This window comes from Centrocercus urophasianus, unplaced genomic scaffold (assembly GCF_019232065.1).
Source record: "Centrocercus urophasianus isolate 14NV4802_14NV808 unplaced genomic scaffold, USGS_Curo_1.0 seq_18, whole genome shotgun sequence".
In the NCBI taxonomy this organism is placed as follows: domain Eukaryota; kingdom Metazoa; phylum Chordata; class Aves; order Galliformes; family Phasianidae; genus Centrocercus; species Centrocercus urophasianus.
In genome coordinates, this window is record NW_024884733.1 from 2,551,097 (window position 1) to 2,567,876 (window position 16,780).

Genomic DNA, 16,780 nt, shown 5'->3' on the forward strand with positions numbered 1-16,780 from the left:
AGCTGCCGTGGTATGAAAGAGGCGCACCTGCTTTGTGCAATACAAAGATAGATACGAGGTGTGGCATGGCTTCATCCAGACAGGCAATTGCCAGACCTGATCGACTCCAGGGTTCCACCCAAGCAGAAGCTGTTACCCACCGTGTGTGCAGCCCCGCAAGCGGGAGAGACTCCTGAACTCATCCCAAAAGGGAACTGTTCCACCATCTAACCTTGGATTGCACAGGAGGAATGCCTTCAACCACTGCTGGAGACTTCAACAAAATGATCTGCAACATTCTAACACAGCACAACCCAGTAATCTTCCCACAGCCACTCTGCTGTCACTTCCCAGACAGTTCTCATCACTTCTCTCTGTGTGTACTTGCTGGAGTGGGATGAAAAGCTTGTTTTGCTTCTAACCATGAAGCACACCCAAAGCCCAGAGCTTCTTCCTCACATTGCAACAGCAGTGCTTATGATTACAAAAGAGCTATGAAGACGAGCCTCCTTCATGCACAAAAGATGAAAACACCAAGTCTGAATTCACAGGGAAAATGCTTTCTTCAGACACGCACACTTACCACTAATGCACCTCTATAAAAAGTCTGATAGCACAGTATGATTTTATTTTGATTTTTTTTTATAAAGAAAAACTATGTTGTCGCTTCCTTGTGGGAATAAAATAGTGAATTATTGACTTGCTAAGGGTGTTGTCCTACTTACACAAATACACCACGAAACCAGATAACCAGGATGATGTTATTACGTTTCCCATTGAAAGATTGTTTTGTTTTATTTTTCTCTCTCACTTCCTGAAACAGTTATGTTTAATACTGGCCCATGTTTACGTAGATAAGAAAGCAGACCGTCAACGAACCAGGTTAGAACAGCATGGAATGAAGATGCTGTTTAAACAATAAGCATAATTCCATTTAAAAAGACACTGTATCTTATCATGTACTTGGGATCTCTTCTCCCACCACAATTCCTTAAAAAGTAATTAAAAAGTGAAGAAAACCAGCATCCAGTATAATTATGGAAGATGCTCATGTATCCGAATGTAGTTCAGCTCCATACAACAACACACTCATCTGCCCACCTCAGTTTTTCAAGCTTTCAAGCAAACCCTGCTTTACAACACGAGCTGCTCAAATCAGGAGCTACATGGAAACAACTGCTGCTGGAGCTCAGCTGAATGTAAGCAATGAAAAGCTTCTCCTTTGAAAGTCAGGATGATATTTGAAGTCCTGCACCTCTGCCCCATGAGTCCAGAGTGTGTGCCCAACTCCAGGCAGCTCCAAATTATGTACCACGTGCAGCAGGTGCCAATGGTGGGACTGGATATATTGATTCCTGTTTGAAAATGTCTGTAAAAGTTTTTGTCTCAAAATATCTGCCATGGTATTAGGGCACAGCATGATGCTGGCTCCCTGCTGTGCAATCACTGGGTGTTGCTAAAACAAGGAAGGCCTGACATCGCAGAAGCGTGTCGGGACAGACAAACAAACTGGAGCAATTAATAGCTGAGCGTTAATCAGCTGATGAAGAAGGTCGATAAAATAAAAGCTGTCAGGCAGAGAAAGCTCCAGCTTTGCAAGAAGGCTAGTGCAGCAAGACCTCCTGCTCACAGCACGCATACATGGCTCAAATGAAAGAAGTTTTGTTCCTTCAGCTGCTTCTTTCTAGACAGTTTCAGTTCAGTGAGGATGACCACAAGGAAAGACAGCTTGGCCACAAAAAAGAAATTCTCATTCTCAACCTCAGCACTTTCTTCTGACAGCTGAGGAAAGAGCCAACACTGATGAAGACACTTCTGATACATTCTTCTAACTTCAAATATTATTCTAAAAGCTTCCCAACTTCAGAGCTTCAAATGTGCAGAAGACTGAGTGCAGAACTGTGTGCACAAGAGCTAGATGGAGGAAGGCAGGCTTGGGAAGCTGACCTCTCATTAATTAAGGACATCTGAGCAGTCTGCTGGGCTCGCAGATGTTTTGAAGTACCCTGAGCAACACTCTGAGCCTGAAGTTTTGAGTAGGATGATGCTTTTTGGCTTGTCAATCAAGGAAAAAGCCTTCAAAACAAGAGAGATACTGACGTGGATGAGACAGGGCAGGCAAGAAGATGGAGACAGACAAAGCAGCAGTTAGCAGCAGTCAGACAAAGCCATAAATACATGGGTGAAAAGACAAATCTGTGATGAGTTTCAAAACCCAAAATCCTTGGGTTCAGTTGAGCTAGGGCAGCTACCGAGCAGCACGTCTGTCTTGGGGTTAAGCTGAACTCTTCCATTTGCTGAGAGAAGGGAGTCCTTCCTGCCAGGCTGCTTGCTGCTCTCCTGACACTGCGCATCCACTGCCACCAGACAAGACAGGTCAACACCTGCCATAGTTAAAACTGTGACCTTCCTGCTTCAGTTCCACATGATGGCATTTTCAAGGGAATGAGCATCCACACAGAAGAAAACTGTTGAAGAAAAAAGAAGTGAGGAAGAGCAGAGCAGACACACAACATGCCGGTCTGCGAGCAATCTGGCATCAGTTCCTGTGGTTCAGTACAAATCTCCATGCCATCCATCTCTAAAACAAGGGTGGGATAGCAGTACAAATCAGGAAAATTGTGAAGGCAACTACACAAGAGGTCACAAAGCAATTGAATATTATGCTTATTGTTTTTCAATCTCATTATCATACCTCAAGGCTAAAGATCTCCTTTTCTTGCAATGTCCTCATTGTTATGAGACAAATTTGTTTAAACGCTGCTGTGTTTTGCATTCAACTTCGCTTAGATTGGTTTAGCAAATGGAGCCGCTGTTAATAACAGAAATCCTATCTGGCAATTGCAGCACTGATATTACCAACCTGCCAAGAGATTCTTACTACTCCTACATTTGCAAAGCACTCGAGAGCTCCACATAAACATCTGGATTAGACTCTCAGATTACTGAGCACATTCTAAATAGCTTTTTTTTTTCCAAAACAAATCATATTACCAGTGATTTTCTTACACAAAAATTACACCAATAACCTCATCCCCAAATGAACATACCATGATTTTTTAAAAAGGAGTAAATACAATTAATCTAGCAGAGATGTTACATTATTAAAACATATCCTGCAATCAACAATGCTCAAGGCTCTATCATGGCATTTGGTTCTTCATTGGTATTTACGTTATTACAGATCTTATGTATCACCCTGGAAATCAGCTTTGAAGTTGAAATGATGAATAAATGAAGATTTATTATTGCTATCCTTATTAGAGGGATTTTAAAGTCATTAGAGACCAACAAGGCATAATAATCATATTATATTCAATCTTCTCTAGAACATCTCCTTTGATAGGCCTGCTAACTCAATTATTTAAATACACATTACAGCAAATTGCAGGGTGCCTTCTTCAGTTCGGGATAAGACAAAAAGTTTAATGTTTTGTTTGCAGTTAAGCAGAACTTGCTCTTAGAGAATTCACAGGTACCCTGGTGGGTTTCTTAGTTTTAGATTCAAACTTACGATGAACACCTGGCTCAGTGCTCCTGCTCATCTGCTCAACTGGAAAAAGAGCATTAAAAGCCAGGGAGGCAATAAGACATTGGAGCATGATCATAATCTGCAGTGACATTTGAAAGTCCAAAAACAATCCTCAGAGAAGTGATGATCTCGCCAATAGTCAGCAGACGTGGCTACAACCAACCACCAGCCGTGAAAACAAGAGCAAGCATTCAGAGGCTCTGATGAAGAGCATGAACAGCAAACTGCACTGCAGCACTGAACACCTTGGTGTCATCTACATCCAAGTACAACTGACTAGTGAGGGAAAAAATATCCAGACACTCAATACCTGCAAATTATGTTCTACAGAAGAAATCAAGAAAGCTTTGGAAATGTTAAGTGGTTTTCTAGACAGAATATCTGTTGGGGGCTTGGAGGGAAGTCTACAGAACAAATACAGGCTCACATCAACTGAGCAGCAACAAAGAGAGAGAGGAAAGCTGCTCTCAATGGCTCTAGTAAGTCCTACGTGGCTTCTCTGTCTGCTTCTGCCCCAAAAGGAAGAGAGAAAAGTACTGAAGGATTGGGAATGTGTTCAGAGCAAAGGAAGCCAAAACTAACAATGAGATAATGATGCTCTTCTGGCAACATCTACAGTGCAAAGAGAGAACTGTTATCCAAGGCACAGAGGGCAAAGAGCTGCACAGGAGTTACTTATGTCCTTTCCACCCCTCCTTTCCCATTAAGTCCTGCACGAGTTCGAGTTTACCCAAAAAGAGAAGCTTGGAGACATCACCACTTACACAGTTCTGAAACCACCTCAACATCTTCTTCACTTCAAACAATGAAGGACCTTTCTTGTTTCCACTACACACACAGCAATCCTCCTTAACAGCAAGAATGCATCTGTAACTACAACCAGACAGGTCTCCTCTCCTTCCCCCAGCAGCCACCCTCATTCTAGCTACATCTCTCTTCCATCAGTTACAAGCTGGAATCCAATAACCTCAGGCTATGACTAAACTCTTCCTTCTCTGCCTTCTGAAACTTTCACCATTATTCAAACTTGACAGCAAAGATGGCACAGAGCAGCCATGTGCTCTGCATCACTGCAGCTTGGCACCAACAGTTCTTATTGCCCTAATGGAAAACCACTGCAATAGCAGTGGCAGTGATGAGCATCTTGCTCACTCCTCAGCAGGTCCACTAGCAAACTTGGGAGCTACAGTTACAGTGGTGGAGCAAAGTGGGAAAGCTCCTCCTGAGCACCAGAGGAAAAAAGAGTTCACAAAGGTCACAGGAACATCTGCCTTGTCAGTGCATTTATTTGTGGGAAAGGACACTAGTATGAAAGGTAAAGGCTTTTCAGCTTTGTAGTTCACGCTGTCAACAGTGCATTACAAAAATCCTTAAGTGGAAAAAAAACCAAAACAAAACAACCCAGCAGCCTAAGACAAAGGTAAGAGCAAAACTGCCTAGAACCAAATAAAGTATTTTCATCTCCTCATTCAAAATGACCTATTTAGTGCAAAAGCAGGATGGAAATTACAGTCCTTACTACTGATTCCTTCTGCAGATGACGCTCAAAGAAGAAAGATGAGTTTCATTCAGATGTTAGTCAAGCAGTGAGGGGCAAAATACCTCAAAGCCATGTCTTTCAGATCAGGGCAGGCAACATCTGCATCAAGGTATTTGCTTTAAATCCTGTCACTGCTGATCCAAGTGCTCCAGCTCCAGCTGGAGTTACATTGCCTCCATCTGACACAACCCTCACCACCACGAGTACAAGTCTCACACTTGGGACTTCTGCTCAGGTGCTCTAGGACAGATTAGTCCTCAGATGTGAAAACTGCAAATAACACACACTAATTTTTTAGGACCTTATAAACACCACAGCTCTATCAAGCCTACTTGCTTCTTTTACTTTGCTGCCTCCTACCACAAAACTACTCTTCTTACCAAATGCATCTTCTTAATTCCCTCTCTATTACCTTCTTTCTCCATGCAAACCATCCAACTTCTGCTCTCCTTGGTCATTCTGCAGCTAAGCTTCAATCTGCCCAGGCTGCAGAGATGCTCTGCTCTGGACCACTGACTGGATAAGACACTTCTGTCCTTTCCCAGCAACAAGAAAGGAAACGTTCAGCAGTTCTTGGCACCTGGCACCGCATGGGGAAATGCATGATGGAAGTGTTGCAGGGCACTCTAACCTTGGTAGACTCTCTGGATCCTTCTGTATCTCTGGGAACTTATTGTGCTAAGATGTGTCAGCCTAGCTGTGATTATCTGCTCAATTCTAGCAAACTACACTCTCTCCTTGCAGGGAGTTGATTATGAGAGCCCTCTGACATGGCACTGAGCAACACCCTCCTTGATGGCTTGAAGAATAATTGCAGATATGTTGCAAGGAAGTAATTCAGGACTAAAACACAAAAATTTAACCAAAAATGAAGTAGGCAGAATACTCTGAGCATTCAGGCCTCCCCCACCAAACACTGTGATTAGCTACTACCATTTTCAGCACAGAAGAAGGTGGTTAGAAATAGTGTTGTCTCCTGTGAAAGAGCTCTAGGAATTGGCAAGTCCAGAAGATCGTTAAGAAGGATGATAAACATGATCTTAAAGTGTGACTTTCTTGCATCATTCTTTATATTAAACATCCTTTTTAGGAGGAACTGTGCAGGGTACCATGCACATGAAGTACATGGCTTCCTGCTTCTAAGCATCACAGCATGTCATACATCCTTTACAGGTCCAAAACGGGCAGCAGGAAAGTCAGGCACTTCCAGCTCACCTTTCTCATGCACCCAGTTCCTGATTTGGAGGCTGTCCCCCAGAAACAAAGCAGGAACACAGCTTCTGTGCCTATTCTGGTTGCCACTGAACAAGTAATTTAAGTCACAGATACCATGGGTGCATAAACTCCTTGCTAAAAAAGGATCAATCATTGAACTGGATTATTAACTATCACAAATTGCATACCTCAACTAAGAAAATAGGTAAGTGCAGATTGTATTTCTGGTACCGATAGGTTTCTGTAGAACAGGGAAAGATTAAAAATCCTCAAATGGATCCCAGAACAGCTCAAGGATGATGCTGAAACAAGCCCAGCTCTGTAAAGTGGTAATCCTTTAGAATCCCTTCAGTCTTCTTCATCTTCTGCCTCCAGATGTTACTTTAGGTTTCCCGTCATTACGGTCAAGATCTTAGGCTTGCAGCATGCATTTAAAAAAAATAATAAAGCTGAGACACACAAATTACCCAAACTACTCCCTTGCTAAGTATCAGGTAAAATATCAACTCAGATTCCTTTCAGAATCTAACAGAGGATTTTGTTCATGCCAGCATCTACAGCCTGTTTTAAATAACAGCAGACTGAACCCACAATCCCCAAACTGGCATCTCTCAGGCTAGAATCAAGGAGGGAAATGTGGGAAAATAACCTGAAGCTTCAGCTTGAAGTTTCCTGAACAACTTGTGTCTCTTCAGATGATAACCCCAGCTGCACTCACTCTGAGATCCACTGCTGGTAGCAAGCCAGCCCCCAGAAACGTTGAAAAAGTAAATTATCACTGCTTCCAAAATTACAAAGACATATTTTTTGTTGCTGGATGTGTCATTTCCACTTCTACACAAACAATTGCTAAAAAAACCATCAGAGAAGTTTGGCATACTCAGTAGCAATACACCTATTTTTAAAGCAGTAGCCAGCTACTGTATTCACAACAAGGACTTTTCAGACAAGTATCTGGGCAGGCTGAGAACTCTCATTCTGAATAAACTTCCAGATAGTTCATAACATTTGAAGAACTAAATTGCTATTGAGACAGTTATCTAAAAAAACCCACTAAGCTTACACTAACCTGAAGAAAACACCCTGCAGCTGACTATGCATGTCACCTCTATAGCACTTTGCCCTTCCCAGCGCAGAAGTGTCTGTGATAAGGCCCCGATTACAGACCTCTCCCTGCCCCTCCTGCCATTCCCAGCACCACTGACTCCTTCCCAAAGGATATTTCTAGTCTCACTGTACCCTCAAACCCTTAATGCTTCAGGATTTCAGGGTAAGTGCACTATTGCTTTACAGGACAAGAGTACTAAGGAATTGTCTTTCTTTCTAAATGTTTGTTTTTTCTTCAATTATTTTTAATAAATGAGTTTTCTGGCATCTAATGGCAAAACTATGCACAGATACCACGAAAATGAGTATGAAAAGAAGGGCAGACTTTGAACTATCCTAGGATGCAAGGAATTAAAGGCAGTGCAGTACTGAACACCAGTCAGAAGGTCAGTCTGCCACTAAGGATTTCACCCAACTTCTATCTCAGCTATCCTGGCACTACCTCTTGGAGAGGACAACTGCATTATCATCGTGATTTATTCTAACAACATCCTTTACATTTTGTGAAAGGTTAAAACTCCCAAAAATACCTTCCAGACCATTTGTGACATTGGAGAAAGCTGCAGTCCCACACCACTTACCACCAAACACATCGCCGTTCTGATAGTTTTTCCCCTTCTGAGTTTCCTCTTCGTTTTGAACAGTAGAAACATGCTTGGCTGACGCACAGCCCATAGCTTCATTCAGACAGCTCCAGCTGGACTGAACCACAAATCATGACTAGGGACACACGCTCATTGTTTTAAAAGTAATCCACCTTCTTGCACAGTTGTTGAGAGCCTTTTACCTAAAAGACAGCATAAGAGAGAAAAATATTTAACAAAAGGCAACCTGTAAAGTGCTTTAAGAAAGCAAAATGATGGGGTTTCAAGAGTACAAGAGCACAGACCGTCTCCATCACGTTAAACTGCTGTGTCTGTTCAGTAAATGCCTATCAGTGCAATAAAGGCAGTCGATCCCACCTTGCGACAGGAGTGCAGCGGCTGACCACAAGGTCCCTTCTGGCTCTAAGCTTTAATCTGTGGCTTGAAGCAAGCAAGGCACACAGATACGTTTCCCACTCACCCAGCTATTAACATGGAGTGCTGCTTTTATTTTGGAAAAAAAGATGAGAAACCAGCAATATATGCTTCTCCCATTCCTTTTAACAACCTACCCATCAAGCCAGATTTCTTAAAAAGTGTTTTGGTGATTAAGAGCTGCTAATTGCAAGTGTTCCGAGAAAATAACCCCCTAAATCAATTAAAGATCTTATGCTAATAGTCATGAGAGAAGAGAGCCAGCTGTATAATCTTTTTCTTACATGTTCATTACTCCACAGAATCTGTAAAACCTCCGCTGCCCAAAGTGGCAATGATCCCCATTTGAAGACAGAATAACACTCCCCAAAGAATCCAGATGTCACACAAAACAAAAGGGGAAGGAAAAGCTAGGTTACAGCTGCAGTATCTTATGTCCAAAACATCAAATGTGCAATGACTCAACGGCTCCTCTTGAACAAAGACCCCTCCAAAGTTTGACTGCATCTCCACGGATGGATTTCTTCCTTTATGGTCAGTACAATCCCCCGCATTCCTCCTCCTTTCTCATCTCCTCCTAGCCACACACAGTTCAGCACAAATTTCTCATTTCCCATCCCTCTCTTCTTCCATGGTTCACCCCAACAGCACAGCATCTAACAGCACCGAGCAGAAATATAACATACGGAGCAGACGTCAAATTTTACCACCACACATCCTAATTACTATGATACACTCATTATGTTCAGTCTCTCCTAGTTGCTCCCACATTCTTGCAATGCAGCAGGAGTGCTGCTGAGCAGCTGCCTCCATGCATGCTCAAATCTGCAGGAAGAAGTCTTAACCTCAGCACCGAGATGGGCACAAGGACCCACAAAGATCTGCAGTACAGCCCTCTGTGCCTGCCCTGGGGGTAGGGAGATGTATGTGGAGTTGTAGGAAAGGAAGGAGAAACAGCAGACTGGGACAGGTAACCACTGCTTGGTCTGTAAAAGAGATGTGGAATTCTCATTTTCTTACAGGATGCAAATTTGCCAGAAGGAAATGGCTTCTAGTGGATAAGCTGAAACAACCAAGTTTTCTGCCAATGCCCTCATTGCAGATTTCAGATGAAAACAGCAAACTCGGTGAGCAGAGGCTGAAAATAGGAACTCTGCTTTCTGATTTAAAACACCACCAGTTACTTCACTCAAGGGAAAAGCATACGGCCAGCTACAGGGACAGAGCACAGGTTGACCAGCAACCTGTTAGCCCCAAGAACCCCAAAACACCAAGACAGACAACCCATGTTAACACAGTACACGGGGCTGGAGGAATCCATCTGCTATAAACCCAGCATCCCTACCAGAGACCACCAGAGCATGCTCAGCCACCCCAGCCCTATATTCACCTAAGTTTTGCCTTCATCTCTCAGCATGGAGCACATATCAGCTTGTTCTGGACCCAGAAGCACCCCACACCAGTCACTAACATTCACAGCAGGGAAGCAGCTGCTTGGCCACGCAACTCTAACACACTTCGTAATGCAGGAGTGGGCTGTTTTGGGGAGGGCATTTTTTGGTGAAACCTCACAGGCAGCCAGCACACAGAGAAATACAGAGCACAAAGAAGGCTGTGCAGACATCCAGACGCATTGGGGATTACTCAGCTCCCAGGCTTTGCCTCTGCTAAAGGGCAGATAAGGGAAAATAATGAAAAAGCAGAGCAGAAAAGGTTTTGCCTTAATCACTGGTTAGTGCCCAGGAGAGCGACGGTGCCATCAAACAACAACAGGTTGCTGCTGAAGCAAAAGGGAAAGAAGTGATACTGAATACATCAGGGTAAAGCTCTTTGGGGAAGGAAGAAAACCCATCTCCAGCTGCATCGCCTGCAGGATCTCAGCAGTACACACCTTCCTGAAACACAGCACCTTGGGAAGCAAGGAGCCAACCCAAATGCAACAACTGGAAGCTTTTATTTTTTGCATTAATGAATGGGAATCACAACAGTATCTCGAAAAAAACTACACATAGCTTGTTTCTGGATAGGCAATCCTTCCTGATGCCAACCAACGAGGCTAAGAAGGCCCCAGCATAGCAGCATCCCTTTGGAAATACAGCACTTCCAATGGCATGGAATAATGCAGCCTCCTCCTTCCCTTCTTCTCAAATATGATTTTCTCTTTTGTCTTCACAAGTGTTTTGGGGACATGTCGGTTTCAGAAGCCAAAAATAAAAAGCACAAGAAAACCTCCAGCTCATGTTCACCACCCACCACCATTAATTATCAGGATTTGAGAAGCAATTTACAAGCTCCGATCTGCAAAATGCTGGTGAGAAAAACCTCTGAGGCAGATCAAAAGTGTCTACGCTACTTCCAAATAAAATGTGCAGCTTTGCTATTAACATCTTTGGTGCAAGTCAATAGAAGATGGCTGTACTCAGCCTCAGATGCCGTATTTGGTACCCCAAGACTCTTCTGAGTGTATTCAGAAAGGGAGCTCAATTATTGGAGTAGATATTGGCATCGGAAACCTTGAACAATTCCTTTTTTTTTTTCTCTTTTAATTTTTCCATTTTTTCTTTTGAATTACTTGCTGTGCTTTTTCTTTTTCCAGTTCTTTTAACACTTGATGAATCCACTCTTCATCCACTCAGCCCTTATTTCCTGCAGTCACATAAAGGCTGCATCCTCAAGAAAACACACGTTGCCTCCATAGCTGGAAACCAAGCAGCAGATATCAGGCAGAGAATTTCCAGTGTTCTACAATAAATGAATGTTAATTATTCTATTCCACAGCTTTCTTTCCTTTCATCTTTAGTGCACTGAGATAACCTTTCACCTTGTACAGATTGCAGATACATCCCTAAGTTTCCTTATGCTCTGACCACGCTGGGCTAAAATTTCACAAAACCAGCTGTGAAAAAACCCAAAGCTACATGGAACAACCACAGTGACTTCACCTACAACGCAGCCTTGTCCAGGCAGAACCCAGGGACCTGACTTACTCCTGGTAATTACTGATTTCCTCTAAGCAATAGGTCCGTTTGGCTTTCATGTCGTTTTGTTCTAATAAAAGAAAGCAGAGCTGTCTTCTGAATTTGCATTCCATGAGGGTCGTTGAGGCGAGCAGAGGGCAGTCCCTGCTGTGACACCCCTCCCAGCAACCATTGCCCACCTGTGTGACAAAAGATGCCTTTATTATTTTGCATTTTTGAGCCAAAAAGTGAGAACTTCTGCCTTTGAAGTGCACCGGAGGCCTAAGGGAGGAGAAAAAAAAAGCAACAACATAGAAGCTCTCTTCCTCTTTCTTCACATTATTCAAAGCAGCACTGCCAATGGGTAACAAAGTAGTGGTGAGAATGAAGCTAAAGGAGCAGGGAAAGCTTAGAGAAGGACGAGGGTTGGGGATGCTCAGAGCAAAGTCCTGCAGTGGCAGGAGGGGAAAGGTCAACAGTGATGTGCTGTTCCATGGAGCACACAGGCAGAATGTGCTCCTCTCCCTCTGCTGATGCAGAATTCCCATATTTATTCCTGCAGTTCATTATCCCACTGGAAGCTGCTGTTCTGGCAGCAGTGTGGATGCAGCACTCATCGTGCTGAAAGGGGGGAAAGGATGAAAGCGTGCTGCAAAATCAGTAACACATGAGGAGATGCAGACAGAGAGCACACGTTTTTGTAGTGTTCTACTTGAGCTGCACTAAAAATACCATCCACAAGCTCCCCAGACCCAGTTACCCAGCCGGACGGAGGTGGAATTGCCATCTGAAATTACACTTTGCACGTATCCTCTCTCATGAGGCTGCGCTCAGCAGAAAGAACAGCTTCACCATCCACATTTCAAAGGGCACACAAATGCTGCGGTTTGACAGCTAGAGAGACTGGAGAGAGAAACCAAAGCAGCTCCAGCTCATCTACCTGATTCCTCCTAGCAGGGAGGGCCCGGTTTGAATTAATGCTAATAGTTAGCATCAGCAGGTTACTGCAGGACAGGCTTTGTCCAACTGAGGCTTATCTCACCACTTTTATCTGCAGAGTTAGCCTTTTTGTTTATTTGTTTGTTTGCAGTCAGCACTTCTCCTCATCCAATGCCCGATCCCAAAGCAACAAGTGATTTCCAAACAGAACAGCTCCTGAAGCAACGTGATACTTCCCTGCTCAGTCTCCTAAGGACAAACAGTACTATGAGTCCCAGGGATGAGATTTCATGCACAGCAAAATACAAATGAGAAAGCAAAGGGGGAATCGCATCGCAGCCCTCTCCTAATTAATTCACATGGTGTGGAGTTAAAGTCATGGCAGCATGAGAAGCCGGCCATCAGCAGCAAGGGATGCACATCACAGCACTTCCACACTGTGTTCATTACATTTTGTTTCTTTTAAAAACCTCAAGCGCCTTAAGAACAGCAACAGGAAGATTATCACAGCTATTACAGAATGCAGCTCAAAACATTTTTTTCCCCCCTCTATCTAAGAGATATGCACCAAATACACCAAATACCAAAGACAGACAAGACTTTACAAAACTATAGGCTGGCAATAGTGCAGGTTTTTCTTTTCCTCCAACACACAGGATGAACACCCAGGAGAAGAGGGTCCTTCTGAGGAGACAGCAGGGCTTCCATACAATGTGTTTCATCTTCACAGCTGTTTTCTCCTTCACATCAGCACACTGCTGCAGCTTCTCTTTACTACTGTAGGTGGTGTCACTTTCTCAGAATTTCCAAAGAATCAGACATTTATGCTATATTTTTCTTTGAAAAAAACAAGCCTTTTCAATTAAAAGTGAGATTACATGAAAATAAGTTGCAAATCCTTCAGCATTTCCCACTTCTCTGTGAGCAATTGCTATAGGTGTCACGAGGGCATTATAGAATGGCAATGGATATATTTTCACCAAATAATAAATGTTCATATAGAGTGGCTTGCTATCAAACTCATTTCAGACCCCATTTCAGTGATGGCTGTTACTGCAGTATCTCAGCCCATCACACAGTCCTTTTCTTTCAGGTTACAGTCAGAGCTAGATGATTGAACACCCAACAGAAAACAGCTCAAGGGCCCCGACTCAAGGCACCAAGACCCCTTCTATTGACTTCTGATGGCCTGAGGTCACTTTCCAAGACACACATTTCATAGAAGGAAATTGCTTTGTGATTTATTTCCAAAGAGGTTTCAGAAAGGCACCGCTGGTGATCATATTCAAGCTAAGCCTTCTGGAGTGATGGGAGATACAGGCAGGACTACACAAAGCCCAGGTTCAGTTCTTCTCAATACATGAGCTTCCTGATATCTAAGCACATCCACCAGTTGCTCTAATGGATAAGGCAGCCAAGCACTGCTGAAATATGAAAAACACCATTTGCTAAGCTCAGCCCTCCAATTTAATGCTATTTCTCTCTTCCCAGCTTAAAACCAAGACTTGGCTTACTGAGCAAGATAAAGCACAAAGCCCTGAAGTATGGGAGCAGTGATTGGTACTGCATGGCCAGCACTGAACGGCAAATATCTGTTAATGTTGCAGCACCCTCAAGCATAGCATCAGAAGAATCTTGTGATTAACCAATAATGGCAATTTTGATACATATATACATTTGTTTTAGAGAAAATAATTTAAAAAAAAAAAGTTCCCATGAATTGGTGTGTAAATTTCAAGCATCAGGATTTCTAATGCAATTATCTGTAACTGCATCCATTGATCTGTTCATATCAAAACAGCCTTAAAGGAAAATATCCCCTCAAATCAGCTGATTACCAGGAGTTTCCCTGGGAAATCCTTGCAAATGTACAAAATCAAATGGAGGAACCCACTGGTTCAGCTGCAATAACGAGTCTAGGGTCACAAATACAGCAGCAATTAATCCATCTCCCCCTCCGTGTGCAGTGCGTGCCTCATTGCACCCCCCAGCACACGCTGCAGGGGTGCTGCGCCTCGCCAGGATTCCCCCAGAGACACCTCCTCTTCACCCAGTGGCAGGTGAAGAAGCACAGCACATACCTGTGTTCCAGCCCATGACATAAGTGAGCAGCAGACCAGCCAAAACAACTGAATCTTTTCAGTTCGCATTAACACTGCTATAACTCAAATGATCACAACAGCACACTTGCAGCTGGAACAGCACTGCAGGAACAGAGTTCTGCAGGTCCTTCCTCCTAGTGATGGTGCTCCTGGATTACAAGCAGCATACTCAGCAGAGGGATCTGAAACAGAGGAATTACCTTCTATTGTCTTTAAATGGCTTGCACCTTATTCATACTGCTAGCAACTGCCCTGTGCTTGGCTCTGATCTTTCCCCAAAAGGGAGCATGTTAAATTTCTGCATGCAGGCAGCTAGCTCCTACACAGCATCTCCATGATCTGAGGGCTGGAGCAGCTCTCCTATGAGGAAAGATTGAGGGAACTGGGCTTGTTTAGCTTGGAGAAGGCTCTGAGGAGACCTCATTGTGGCCTTCCAGTACTTGAAGCGAGTGTATAAACAGGAGTGGGAATGGCTGTTCACAAGGGTGGGTAGTGACAGGACAAGGGGGAATGGTTTTAAACTGAGACGGGAGGTTTAGGTTAGATATTAGGAGGAAGTTTTTCACACAGAGGGTGGTGAGGCACTGGAACAGGCTGCCCAAAGAGGTCGTGGATGCCCCATCCCTGCAGGCATTCAAGGCCAGGCTGGATGTGGCTCTGGGCAGCCTGGTCTGCTGGTTGGTGACCCTGCACATAGCAGGGGGTTGGGACTGGATGAGCATTGGGTCCCTTTCAACCCAGGCCATTCTATGATCTCAGACACCTCTCAGCACTCCTGTGTTCAACCCCAATGATGGCAATGCCTCATTGTGGCTGAATTCAGAGCACTCCGCAATTGACTCGATCTGAAGTTATTAAAAGCCAAGTGCTCCAGTTGCTGCTCTGAAATGCACACAGGCAGGATTTACCACCAGTTTATCCAGAGCTGCTTTGAAAGCACTTCTGCAAATAGTGCTGCAACCTCGCAGGCCCGTGGATCTTCAGGGAAGTCGCATTTGCAATGCATTAGGGGCACCAGTCACTGCACAGCAAGCACAAAGCACCAACTCCATGATTATTACTATTATTCTTTTCAAATTTTTTTGAATGAATTAATCAGAATTACTCAATACTGAAAATACTCCTGACTCCCTCCCTATGGCAGAAAGAGCACAATGCAGCTAAGGAGCAGAGGCAGCAGCCTGGCTGAAGGACCATGCAGTTTCCAAAGTCAGGCAGCTGAACTGCTGGCGTGATTCCCAAGCAGTGAAAGGTGTATAACAGAGCATGAACAAATTAGAGGAAATAATCCTGAAAGCAAACGGCAAATGAAGTGCTCTCCCACGCCCCCACACACTCACCCAGACACACAGTTGAGCTCTAGTAGTCATTTTTCTGCCAAACGTGTATGGGAATAGGAGGGAAAAGGCAGCTGAAGCTGAAGCAAGGAGAAAAAGTCATACAGAGCAAGGAAAGAAATGCATTCTGCTGAACGGCAGGAACAGAGGAGAAACGTGTAATAAATAACTGAACAGGTTCCCAATACCGTGTATACAGTCAATAGGGATGGAAGTGCAGTTGGAACTGGGGCTTTTTGTAAGAACTGTGCTGCCAGCACAACACACACTGCCACAGGACAGTGCCATCAGTGGTGAGCCATGCCCAAATAGTGCCAGGAAGGCACCTGGAGCACTGCTGATGCTCTTACCCTCCAGGTGGGAGGGTAACATCTGCAGACACACAGACCTCACCCCCTGCCTCACACCGACACTACAGGGACAGCCTCACTTCAGGAACTGCTGCCAGGCTCTCTGTCACCTGCTAGCAGGCCCTGCTCCCTGCAGAGCATTCTCTCTTTTGTTGTTATTTCCCTCCTTACGCCCCAGCCAGGATTCCTTGCAGGAACTCACTACACCTTCCCCATCCCACTTGCCAGGTTCTCCTGGTGCAGGAGGAGCAGCCATGGGCTCCATGGCCCCGCGAGCAGCTGTGCCAACCCTGCAACACAGCCAGCCAACAGCTGTACAGCACTAAGCCCCTGACTCCCCCACTCAGCTCTGCACATGAAAATAATAGCAGCTGCTTTGCTGGGAATAAATCCTGCAATATCTTTACAGCCTGTCCCTCTCCCTACTGGCTTCAAGGGTGAGAAGGATTTATTTTTAAAATTAGAAAAAGAAACAACTTTTCTGAGTTCTCAGGGCAGGCTGGCAATCTTAGGCATGCTTTCATTATGCTAGGGAAACAATATTGAGTCGAACTTCAAAATGCATTGGAGTTTTCTTTTCTTTTTTTTTTTTTTTTTTAAGAAAAGAGGGAGTGAGATGGGGAGAAACTGAACTACTGCTAATTGTAGCACTTCTCCAAAAGCCAACATTCAGCCTGCAGGACTGCAGCCCACCGTGCTCCTT

General features: G+C 44.1%; 1 protein-coding gene across 1 annotated transcript in view; it reads right to left on the minus strand.

Moving 5' to 3' along the window:
- CUNH1orf21 (chromosome unknown C1orf21 homolog) overlaps positions 1–16,780 on the minus strand; it is an 86,657-nt gene that overhangs the window by 43,139 nt on the left and 26,738 nt on the right. Inside the window, exon 2 of the mRNA XM_042820036.1 lies at positions 7,955–8,160. Within this exon, the coding sequence (XP_042675970.1) occupies positions 7,955–8,048 (94 nt within the window). The 5' untranslated portion in view covers positions 8,049–8,160. The remainder of the gene's footprint in view (positions 1–7,954; positions 8,161–16,780) is intronic.